Source organism: Dendroctonus ponderosae, unplaced genomic scaffold, assembly GCF_020466585.1.
Source record: "Dendroctonus ponderosae isolate FM_Combo_2020 unplaced genomic scaffold, Dpon_F_20191213v2 Dpon_F_20191213_3, whole genome shotgun sequence".
Classification (NCBI taxonomy): domain Eukaryota; kingdom Metazoa; phylum Arthropoda; class Insecta; order Coleoptera; family Curculionidae; genus Dendroctonus; species Dendroctonus ponderosae.
In genome coordinates, this window is record NW_026018508.1 from 11,481,643 (window position 1) to 11,493,925 (window position 12,283).

The 12,283-nt window shown below is 35.2% G+C and overlaps 2 protein-coding genes and 1 long non-coding RNA gene across 3 annotated transcripts in view; 2 read left to right on the forward strand and 1 right to left on the reverse strand.

Annotated features, from left to right (window-relative positions):
• Nucleotides 1–667: 667 nt before the first annotated feature.
• Nucleotides 668–1,453, reverse strand: LOC109546676. The gene is made up of 3 exons (XM_019917726.2): nucleotides 1,260–1,453; nucleotides 1,033–1,158; nucleotides 668–971 (listed from the first exon to the last, which is right to left on the reverse strand). Exons 1-3 carry the CDS (start codon nucleotides 1,324–1,326, stop codon nucleotides 709–711), a joined length of 456 nt encoding a protein of 151 aa, XP_019773285.2. The 5' UTR covers nucleotides 1,327–1,453; the 3' UTR covers nucleotides 668–708.
• A 1,685-nt stretch (nucleotides 1,454–3,138) lies between these two features.
• LOC125503852 lies at nucleotides 3,139–3,837 on the forward strand. Its single transcript, XR_007281109.1, has 2 exons — nucleotides 3,139–3,373; nucleotides 3,463–3,837. It is a non-coding gene; the product is annotated as an uncharacterized LOC125503852 (long non-coding RNA).
• A 1,419-nt stretch (nucleotides 3,838–5,256) lies between these two features.
• The window catches only part of LOC109546768 (5-hydroxytryptamine receptor 2A), a 46,816-nt gene continuing 39,789 nt past the window's right edge, over nucleotides 5,257–12,283 (forward strand). The window contains exon 1 of the mRNA XM_019917875.2: nucleotides 5,257–5,520. The gene's annotated coding sequence lies outside the window, so the exon portion shown is untranslated. The remainder of the gene's footprint in view (nucleotides 5,521–12,283) is intronic.

The window sequence follows — 12,283 nt, forward strand, 5'->3', positions numbered from 1 at the left end:
ATGACACGTTTAGATATTGACAAAACAAACAGTAATACTCAATAAGTCCTCGTCCGAGATGGCACTTTATCAGTCTGTTCACGCTTTTCATGTTTGTTTACGTTTTTAGCAGCCAGATTATAATTGACTTCATCTAATTTAAAAAAATTAATCAGGTAGATGATAAAGATATCAACACATCATATCACATCAATTAGTGTGCGGCCACTACCTAATAGACGCTAACAACAACTTTTTGATTAGGATGAATTTTCGGCAAAAAAGTGTAAGAATTAATGTAAAAAACAAAGGTCGGCCAAAGATAATTTCAGAAGATTTTGGTATTTCAGTCAGCAGGATAAATATAAAACAATCTCAAGATCTAGTGGTTTTTTTAAAGATGAATTAAATAAAGTATTCAGCCTTGAAGCTCACACTTGGTGAATCTAAATGATGATGTTTACGTTTGTTTATTGAGAAATTATATACAAATTTTAACAGATGCGCTTACAGTGAATGCGTAATTCATGTCATCGATTTTATTAGAAATTTTATAATAGCACAGTTAATGTACCAAAATTCGATTGGATTTCAATAATTGGATGTCCAATAACATCATATTGCAGTTAGGGCAAAATGGAAAACGACACCAAAAAGTGTTCTGCCCGTAGCAAATAAAAACACTAGACAGAAAACCATAATTTATTTAACCATTTAACAACTGTTTAATTAGACGAATAATTTAACCAAAAGAAAATTTAGTAAGCCAGCAAAAACTACGAAAAAATTCACTTTAAACGTGGGGGCGCCGTTAGGTTTTGATGTTCTTTTGTTGCAATTATCCTCACTACAAGCATAACAAGTGTTGGGAGTTACTGTGGCCGTTCGATGAAGATCCTTTTGGCCTTTGATGAAATTTCCACATTCTTCTCCTCCCATGTCGGGAAAACAGGACTGCATCGTGGTGAATGAAGTCACAATTCCGGATTTAACTAAGTGAAAAATGCCATTAGTGAAAAAAACCATTTGAAACCAGTTTTCCCGGATATTTACTCTCATATGTTGCAGCTAAACAGACGCTGCTTCCAGGGCATTTTCGAAGAGAACCAATGCCATAACAGCCATCCTGGTCCCAAGTAGAACTGGAAACGTTACAAGCGTAACATTCCAGAGCTTTACCTAAAACGGCACATGCAATAACGCATTATATTTATAGCGTTTGGTAATCGCTCCAACTAGTTAACAAACACGCTTGATCTGGTAAGAGCTTTGGTACTTACCGGTTGATACACAGGTTGCCAAGATGCAAAGGTACAAGATGCCCACAGAGCTGCACTTAAATTCCATTATTTCCACGAAAATTTAAGGTTTTGCTGCAAATGGTGAATCAACAGCTCGGACAGCATTAACATCACCAGTTATCCACATTTTTATTAATAGAACTATTATTTACCAGTCGGTGGTCTTTTTTTCATTTCGCTAGCCTACACGTTGGATCTTCACAGAGGCGGACTCAAAAGCAGTTTTATTTATTTATATGCCTTAAAATGGTTCAGATTTCCGTAAATATTTGCCGGGGTGCCGATGACGAAAGGCAGTTTCATAATCCGTAACATCAGAAAAAACATTTCAATTGTCTTATTTTTGTCCCCGCAAAATATCCCATGTGAATATTTGATTTAAAAAAGTCGATAAATATGTAAGGTGGCAAATAAATTAAAATATTTAGTGATTTTTTGGGCTGCAGGGCCTAGAGGATATGTGTGAGACAGGAAGAAAAATAAGAGGAAAGAGTATAAGAACGATGATCGATCATAAAACTAGGGGACAAAATCATTTCTGCTTCGAAACCGCAAATCGCCAGGAACTGTTTCAATGACATGATTTTTTTAAACGATACAAGCTCTTTTGACTTTTAAAAGCTGCCCCAAGGAAACGTAGAAAAAATCAAATAAATGAAAAAGCTGTGGATATTGATTTCTTCCTGGACTTCGGAAAACCAGTATAAAATCGAATATATTTGCAGCAAGAAGTTCCGTGCCTTGATAGAGGGAGCCAATATATCTGTGGCGGATCATGGATATAACATAGCTCTTGACAAATGGCGAACAAAATGTTCTGCAGCCTTTCCATGACTTCACATTCCACTTTTCAGTCCAAGGCTTCGTTGTCGTTTCCTTAAATATAGCGGTGTTTAGCCGGTAATAGTGTTATTCATATTTATTTATGCATTTTCCTAGTCGAAAATGTCCATGACGGGGACAAATATGTTCAAAGGTAACTGCAAATTACACAGGAACAAAGCAATCCAGATTGTCATATCGGAAATAAAACGCAAACAGCCAGGTACAATAGGAAAAAAACTCAATCTTCTGATAGCCGAAGGGACCGTCCACTAATACATACATATATATTTATGAATCATGGAGCTGAAAAAAAAACGAAATTCTAGCGCGCGATCAATATTAATGGGATTTGTCCAGGTTTGAGCTTTTGGAATTATATACGGAAGTGATGAAAAATAAGAGCTTTAGCGGTTTTTTGCATTAAAATTTCGATTTGATTTGGGAGAGGATAAATAATCCGGAATGGATAAAATTTTAATTTCCTGGCCTTTATTTATGATTGAAAATTGTATATGAGGAAGATTCAGGTGTTCGTTTTTCTAAAACTTGATCACTCAATACGTAAACTTTTAGAGCAAAAATACGGAGTTACTGAAACAGTCAATAACTGTGATTAATAAATACTGCAGATAAATAATTTTAAATAAAAGCAGACGCCAGAACTCATTGTAGCTTAATTCAAGCAAATAGCAAGCAAATAATTAAACTTCCATTTGGAAAAGTTTCTGCATATTCCAAAAATAAAAAGACTATTCAACATCTCACACATGCTGGATGAAATGGTAAAAAGACACAGTGAAACAATGAAACCAATAATCGTTTCCTATGCTCAATGTTCATAGCTCAACTTAAACAAACCCGCCAATCTATCCGGTACATTTCGGATGTTTTTTAATTAAAAGGTAACCGAATTTCAGGCTGGAAATCCCATTTTCCGACATGAGCGGCAATAAATCGGAACATGGCCAATGAAAAAAAGTGGACAATAGTTCTGTCAGGGGATTGATTGATATATCCCGAAGCAATTCCAGTGAGAGGTCGACATTTCTCATTGTTAGTTAATTTGTCAATAAGTTTTCAAAATTGATACCGTTTAGTATACTTGAAAGGGTTCACGGATGGACGTCGGTTTTGCGGTGGTATTGATTAACGATGGCCTACAGATTTCCCGTTGGATCTTGCCATTCAATAATCTGAGAAATTGACATGATTTTTTAGATCTTAAATTGATAAGTACTCAAGCTGGTTGGGAAACTTTCCCGGAAAAGGTAATACACACTCTAGCATAGGTAGAGCCAACTTGAGCTCAATTAACTTTTGAAACAACATCCGAACTTTTGTTTACTGTAAATTGCAGATTTAGATGGCAATTCCAAACTTAAGCAATGCTGAAAGTTTCAGATAATTTCAGGCTTTGTACCGCGCACGGCTAAAGCAAATGCAAATAACCGAACCTCAGTGAACTTTGAAATTCCAACGAGTTTTTCAAAAAGCAGATTTATTGGAATTTTCTAGCCCTCATACTATCCCATCTCAGTGTCCAAAATTCCACCGATATAAAAGAAAATCAATTAACAACATTCCTTGGGCATTTATGGCCGTCGATTTTGAAAAAATGCCATGGGGGGAAATAAATCGGCGATAAATTAGGAAACTTTCGCGTGTTTCGTTGGAAACATCATATTTTAAAAATCCATCAATAAAAGTGATTTATTGCCGGTTGTAATGCTGACAGGTGTTCGTCTTTTTTATTCCTTGTCAAGATTAATTTTCCAGACCAACAATTTATGCAGGTTATTTACCTTTAATAATGGTATTAGCCACGAATCCAAACGCAAATGGAACTCGGAATTAATCATTTTATTTTGGAGTTGCTGACAACTTTATATCCGCAATTTTAAAACCAAAAGCCAACGTAAAACCCGGAAAAACCGCATCCAGTAATTTTGTGGCCAGGCAGCATACTCGAGAGAAAGTTTACCTTTATTGATAAGCAGACGTGAAAAGAGTTAACTCTTGTATGGCTTAAAACGCGTGCTAGCTTTCCCCATCAACGTAAGCAAACCCTTTTCGCCATTCATCTCTCGGTATACGCAAAAGTCATTAAATAATCTATCATTCTCGCATGTCTCAAACAGCAGACGAAACTCCTTTCTTATGTCGAAAATGGCCTCATTCAGTTGCTGAAAGAAAAACACGGGCATTTGGTCACAATAGACCGACACTTCCCACACATTTTTTTATTTGTTTCGAACCCTATTCGGGCCTAATTCAAATATTTATTAAGCGACTCTGGATGGAGCTAATGTTTTCACTAGGGCAGGGACCTTCTCCGCATAAGAAACTTTGGAAATATGGAGGCTTTTTGTTCAAGTTTCGGGAGTCCGGAAACGTATAAATTCGAATGGATTTATTAGAAATCGAAAGCCAATCAAAGTTGGAACACTTTTTTTAACCTGAGATGGAAGTGGTTTTGTTCGGGATTATACACAGGCGGGTGTCATACACCTCTAAATTATGCACATATTTAAGCTGTTCTAAAAAATTTCCTTAAATTATTTAAATTTAAAAACCATGAAATCTTACATAAATTAGATGAAAATAAATTAATATAATCTATTGTTGGCTGAGGATTTTTTAATGCCAAAAAGCCCATATAAATAATACTGAATATAAACAAAGCAGAAACGTCAACCAGTTGTTTGCCGGTACCGATTATTTCGCGACCTTCTAGATAAAAGTGCGGCAAGCTGAAGTTAAAAACTCAATAATATACCGTGTGTGTGAGACTTTGTTAATACCTATTGTTAATTTGCTAGGAAATATTATTTCGTGAAGCAAATATATTTCGTGGGTCATGGGGAGCTTATCCAAGCTCCCAAACAAAGCCAAAATCTATTTCATAAGATAAAACTCTTGAAAATTGAAATCTTCTAAAGCCATAAAATGTTCAAAAACTTCCCACAAAAATCTAAAGATAACTGGTGCATCATACATCAAAAAATTATGCTGTAGAGATTTATTAAAAATCCTACATCTACTACTACAATGTGTATTTTAGACCCTCAACTTGAGGTGATTTGAATGGATACTCCGAAAACGCTTGCGCGCATTCAGTTTTGAAAATAATTCATGGAAGACGCCGAACATGGCTCAGTGACACTTATGGCGTCGCTCGAGACCCACGGGGCGTCGCGACGTTCATTCATTCAATTCGGGAGTCGCGTGGCCGAATTCTACAGGTGTCTAGTACAGATTTTCACCGAAAATAATACTATTTAAAAGCGCAAATTTGAATTTTATAGGTGCATTGTGTTGGATCAACTTATCGAAATTACCGTTCAGAAATTTTTCAGTGAGTTGAAAATGTGACAAAAGTTTTAGTTTAGTTGAGATACATGTGGTGACATTACAGGTGAGAGGAGTTTTTGAAAAATTGCACTGTTTTTGAAAGTTTTTTATTCGGCATATGTTTCACTTTAAATGCGTTTCTTTAAATAAATAGTTTGTTTGTTTGCCTCAATAAATCCCCAGCCCAATTTTAGTAAGCCCAGTTTTAATTGCAAAGAACCAAATCTGTTCGTAGTTTGATTTATTTGCCCCAAAAAAGCTTTTACTTAAAAATGTATGCAATTTCTTCAGCACCATTAAGAAAATTGTTCCCCATTTGTTTTGTGTATTCAATTAATATACAATGTAAATGGCATTTCGATTAGTAAAAGCAACGCGTAAAACGCATTAGGACTAATTGCGTTAGTTGCTTAAAAAATTTGAAAGTAATTGGACCACAGTTTATATAAGTTTTATATTTTCATGGCATTAAACCGGAATTAATAGAAAATGTACGTACATTTATTAGTTTTTTTTTAATATTTTCAAAGCGTTTCAGCTTTTCATCTTACGTAACACAAGCGTATAATTTTTGCTTATAGTTATCCCTAAAAAATAATGAACAAAAACGCTTTAAAATAAAAAGAATAATTCCCATATCAACGTCGAAAATATCGTTAAAATAATTTTCACAATGTCACAAACCCTACTAAGGTCAAGATAAAAAGGTTGCATGACTTCATAAATCTTCTCTAGGTGTATCTGCAAGCGTTGTGGGTAGATTTGCGACTATTTTACCTAATACCAACACAGATAAATTATTTATAAAACTACTGGCACATAACTGAGACAAAAGCCCGTAAAACCTGAAAAGTATTTACTAGAAGCTTTTCGGTTTACTTACGTGTAATGTATATTTCATATGGTGCGACATTAGGTTGGATAAAGGAAGGTAGAAAAACTGATACGTTTTTATCTGGCGAGGTGCCAGAATGGCACAAAACTTCCTTCACATTGTCCCCCGTGGTTAACATTAGCAGATAAGCCTACGTATATAATTTTTCATCAGAACATACTTATTAGTTATTTTGATATAATACGAAATTTTGTGACTATGGATGGATAACACTGATATACTTTTATATAGATTTTTCGATTCTTATGTGAAACTTCGACATAAGGAAAAGTGAGGTTTAAAAAAATGCATTATCAGTTAACTAAAGGAACTAACTAACCAGTTTTAAATCGCTTTACTCGCAAATAAATAATTATGCACATTGATAGTATTTTCTTTTAAACTCCTCAAATTATACAACAAAAAACGAAAAACTCCACAGATTCAATAAAAGTTTTTCTTCAAATGCTAAACTAACGAAAACCCTATCATATTTTCCAGATTTTCAATAAATCCGCTGGCATTTGGGCCCACATGGGACTTGAAAAGTTATATTTTGTTTTGCACCGCCATCAGCTTCGTACATTCAACGCCACTTATGAATATTGACATTTTACTGCAGATGCATTTGAAAGGCTCACAAACATGATACGAATATATAAAGGTGACATATAGCCAGGAAATTCAATTCAAAAGAAAATAAAATTTGTCAATTTTTAAAAAGTCGAATGACGCAAACACTCCAAACTGGAAAAGAAGACATAATCCAACCAGTTAGTTTATTTTCATTGGCTTTAACATACCAAGTAAGTGTTGATTCAATGGAAAGCTCACTGGCAGATATATTTAGAAGCTGAAACTTTTACCATCAGCAAACTTAAATTATTTGTCTCCTGAAGAGTAGCAGTGATTTATTTAAGCCCATGTACCTTGTCGTGATTTTCAAGGGCGACACTTTGAACAACTTCCCTGTTTTAATCCGTAATCTAATTTTGGATACCCCATTACAGTATTCTGATGTACTCATTTTAATATTTAATTAGCTTTCTTAACAGACATTTCCTGGGAATTACATTTTTTAGTTTATTGTCTATAATTGATTGGATACATAAAGTATGAAAATCTATTACAATTTGCTTTGAAAGGTTCTGCAATTTACTCAATAAAAGCGCAAAAGCCCAGGCTTTATTTAAAATCCTGAAAAAAGGTGTGTAGGTACACTAATTAAAAACCCCATTTAAATGGATCCGCACTATTAATAATGATGTGGAAGATGCACGTAACTCTATTTAACCACTATAAATCAAACAGTTTATGGTCATAAATCAAGTGATAGCGAATCTCAAACTTTCAAAGTCGACAAGAGCGAAATAAATCGTTTTTGCATTCAAGTCGAACGGAAAATTGAAAATTGTATTATTGAAGTAGGAAAATGAATTTTCGAACCTACAGACTAGGTCAATGCAGTGGGGCGGCAGTATTTCTCAAAAACGCCTTTGGAAGTCCGGGAAAACAATGTTATTTGAGTTTTTATTCTGGATTCGGTGATTCCACACTGGGAAATTGATCGTTTGAAGCCTTGATTGAAAATTGTGATTCCATTTCCAGGATTATACAAAAACTGATCACAAAGAATGGCACGAAACGTTATCCCGATGCTATTTGTTTTTATTTTTTACGGCTCAGCTCAAAATCCCCGATATTCCTAAGTCGAAAGTCGTGTTTTCGACCACTTCCACACTATGAAAAACCCTGAAACACCTCTAGAAAATCATATTACCGAAAAAGGTCTCGCATAGACTTTGACCCTTGAAAAATTCGCGATACACACTCGGGTCTCTTTTCGTCATTTGCATATTGACGAAAATGTCCTTTCACGATTCGCATCAAGCGAGTAAGTTGGGGTTTTCAACAAATCCAAACCGAGGCGCTGGAAAAGGCAAATGTTTTCCGAATGGAAATGCGAACGAATTGTTCTTTGGCGTTTTTACCCAAACCGTCGACGAAGTTGGGATTAGTTTTCGATTTTTCGCGATTATTTGCCTTGATAGAAAAGTCTATCGAACGAGTTGATTACTTCCGACCAGAAGCCTCACCACTTTTCGTCTAATTTGACTTGAACAGATGAGCAAATCTTCAAGACATGGAACTGAGCCCTTAAAGCTCACCCAATGTTGTGATATCACTGTTTCGGGCCAGTCCATTGTTTGATGATGAAAAACAGATTGCAAAGACGCCAAACAAAACAAGAGGTGCTAACTTGTCGAGTCCATTCATTTCAAACAGTAGGTGTACTGAAAAACAAAAGCCCTTCTTGTTTTGGCTGATGTATGAATGGAGGGTGGCCTCCTAATTTAGCCCTTGTATTGCTGCCAGCATTCAAGTGTTTAGAAAACAAGGGGCAACAGACTGTTGGAACAATTTTGTCTGTTTGCTTAGCTAAAAACTATTACTCGAAAAAGTGAAATAGAGTAAGGCTGAATATTGGCAATTATTTGGCGGATTACTGTTATGAAATTCCAGATCAATTGAGCCCTCGCAATCATTATTACACTAAAATGACATTGTGTAATGCAAATTTAACTGCCCAATTTGAAGCAAATATGAACAAAGCCCAAACATTATTGGCAATCTGGTTTCAATTATTCAGCACTGCGCCTATAAGAAAATCCATTTGTAATGTTGAAATTTGTGAAACAAACATTCGGCTTTAGATAGTCAATTAAAATATACCAAGTGGCAAATATGTTTTAATTGATGAAAGTTCAGGCGAATGGGTTAAGAGTTTCGTTTATGACAAGATAATGAAGTGGTTCAGGCAATCAAATTTTCGATTTTGTTTGAACAGTTTTTTAACCAGTATTACTCAAATGTTTATACGGGTTTTGTCGGTCCAAAAATATGCATTTTTATTGCTTAGCTTGTTCCCAGAAGGCGTTTTCTGTAATGGTCTGAAGCCACTAAAAAGATCAAAAATGTTTGGCGTTTCAAAATATCGCTTTTTCGTCGTCAGTATCAAATACAATATTTCCAATGCAAAAACTTGTACTTGGTTCAAGTCGATATCTCTCACCGTTCTTGAAATATTTCACTTGTAAATCTCTAGGATTTTTTTGAATTATTGAAGAATTTGAGTTAGTTCAAAAAATCACTAGAGGTTTCAATGTGAAATATCTCGAAAACGGCCAGAGATATCGAGTTGGAACAAGTGCACAATTTTTGTTTAGGAAATGTGGTGGGACCAGATATTGCCAATGAAAAAGCGAATTTTGAAAACCCCATAGGTTTCTGATGTTTTAATCGGCTCCAAACTATTGAACCTTATCACTACTAGCTTAGCCTTAGAAAACTTCCATTCTTGGATTTAAACATTTAATAACTACAAATTTTTTTGGTAGTACTGAAACTGGTTAACAATCTATTAAAAAACCCGAAAATTGTATTTACTCTTTACTATTAACTTTAGGATAAGACAAATTTGCCTGAAACGCATTTTTTTGTCCGTGAATTTCGTCACCTAAAGAGCGTCGAATAATTCGACGTTCAGTCATAAAACATTAATTCATTATCTAGAGACAATAATGTATTATTATTTTTCACGCTTATATCAAGGATAATAACAGCCTGTCTATATTTAGGCTAGCGACAGCTACAGTAACATTCCTGAAATAGCAGACGACATAATAAACAGTTTCGATACATTTTTTATTAGACGTTATTCGATTTCAGGCAGGCAGCTTCGGTCTTTGCCCAAAATAAGAAAAAATAATGTAATAAGCTCACTGGTTTAAGGCATTGGGTTTCGAAGAACCTTTCAGATCGGATTTTTTATTTAGCAATCCGATTTTCAAACTATCGTTTCTCAGGCAGTAAATATCGAGAAATTGTAGACGAATAGTCTCAAACATGCTTGGCACAAGTCCCCAACGTAAACTTTTAATATCCATATTGAATTTTAAACCACTTGCTGCCTGAAAAAGCGTGAAAATAAAGTCTTAATTGAGAGAAGAATTTGATGCAATCCTGAATTGGATCAGGCCGAAATCCATGTGCTGCCTAATGGAGAAAAACAGGCGAAAATCAGCAATGTAATGCTAATTACCATTTGCATTTTATCTTTCTTTATTTCGTACTCATTTGTTTCGCTTTAATTTTTTTGTCCAACGTCTTTGCCTTAAAAATGCCCACATAAATAAAAAGAAAATAGAGATGTTTAGTTTGGAAGGCAGCATTACCTTAAAAGCTTTCAGTTGATAAAGTCGTGAATGTCTATGTTTAATATTGAATGTAAGATGAATAATACTCTTTTGTGCGGTAAGAAAATATTTATAGTTCCAAGTGGATCGGACTAGATGAAATTCCATCCTTGACCATCAATCGGTCCACCATATGTAGGTTTAGTGGCGTACTAACGGAAAAGTATCTTATTTGTTCTCATGGCCGGTTTGTGACTGAATCAAACATTTTTTTCGGAAAATATTGATGTTTCGATTCTTTTTTCAGATCATTTCTTTCAGTTTCCAACTCACCAGCGGAACCGTCAATATGTTGAATGAAAATAGGAAATCAGAAAAGGTGCATGATTCTGCTCGCCCCAGACCTGTATGCTACACAAGTGATTAATTATAGTGCTGAAAAAATCATCCTTACTGGCGAGTGTCGCTCCTTTAGGTCGTAATGCAAAGATAAGTTTGTCCCGACTTTTCATAAGCAAAGTCTAATATTTTACGCTTTCGAGCGAAACAGCTCTGAACATGCAAGCCACTCGTGCTAGCAAAACTTGCCACAACGGCCTGAAATCCTGAAAAATTCATCAATTTCAAGTAATGGCCGTGAATGTGAGGTTGTTATTAAACGAACATGGAAAGCGTTAAAAACTGTTTGCACCAGCAAAATCGCAAACATGTTTTACAAACATTGCAGATTCAATTCAATCATCCGCGAAACGATTCATACATTAATGTTGTATTGTAACAAAGCCAATTACGGTCGGTCAACAAAAGGTATTGTCGGGCTTTTCACCGATTTCCCACATTGCTACAAGTTCAATTTGTAAACAAAAATAATTGCAGGCCGTCCTAGTGACAAAACAATGCACTTCGAATGAACGTTTCCGGATTGTCAATTGCATAATTGCGTAATCAGCACAACATTAAATCCGTATTCAAAGCGAAAAAGCACAAACGCAAGTGCTTTCTGGCTTGCTTTCATCAAACGATAATTGGGTTTGTTAAATGTGGGGGCTTCGTCTATTATGTGAAGTGTTTCCAAAGTCCGACTTAACACTGAAATAAAATGTTTGATGGTATTTGTTGCATTTTTATAATTGTCATAAACCAGCAAACATCCTGTAGAATAACGTATTTCGATACGTAGGATGACATCAGAAGTTTACAAATAAAGTGGCGAAAAAATCAGAACTGTAAAACTGCCTAGAGAGTTTTTAGTGCTCCTATTTTTAGAGCAATAAAAACTCACATAAAGCTAATTCAGCTTATGATTAAGAATTCCCACTTGCGTATTCAAAGTGGAGTGGACCCTATTAATTATTTCAAGAGCTGGTTTGGAATCAGGTTGTGCTTGATCAACGATTTTAAAAATAGTTTGAAACCAGCCGGATTTGGAAGCTATTTTAGCTGCACTTTTAGCTACAGATCGTCGGGTGCTCATATCACAGCTTATATATCATGATATTTAAGCTGTGCTCATATCATAAGAAATCGCCAGGCACTTTTAGTGTCACATTAGCTTTGCATAAACACACATAACATTGACCCAGAGAAATTAGTGATTCCACAAATGCCTGCAGTTTTGTTTCCATCCACATCAAGGGAACTTTGTAAAATATTAAAACTCTCCCGAATAATCTCAACAAATCCCCTCAAGAAAGCGTCCCAAAATAGAGTTTAAATTGATAGCTGGAGTAACTGTAAACGGCTGCCCAAAGCTCTAT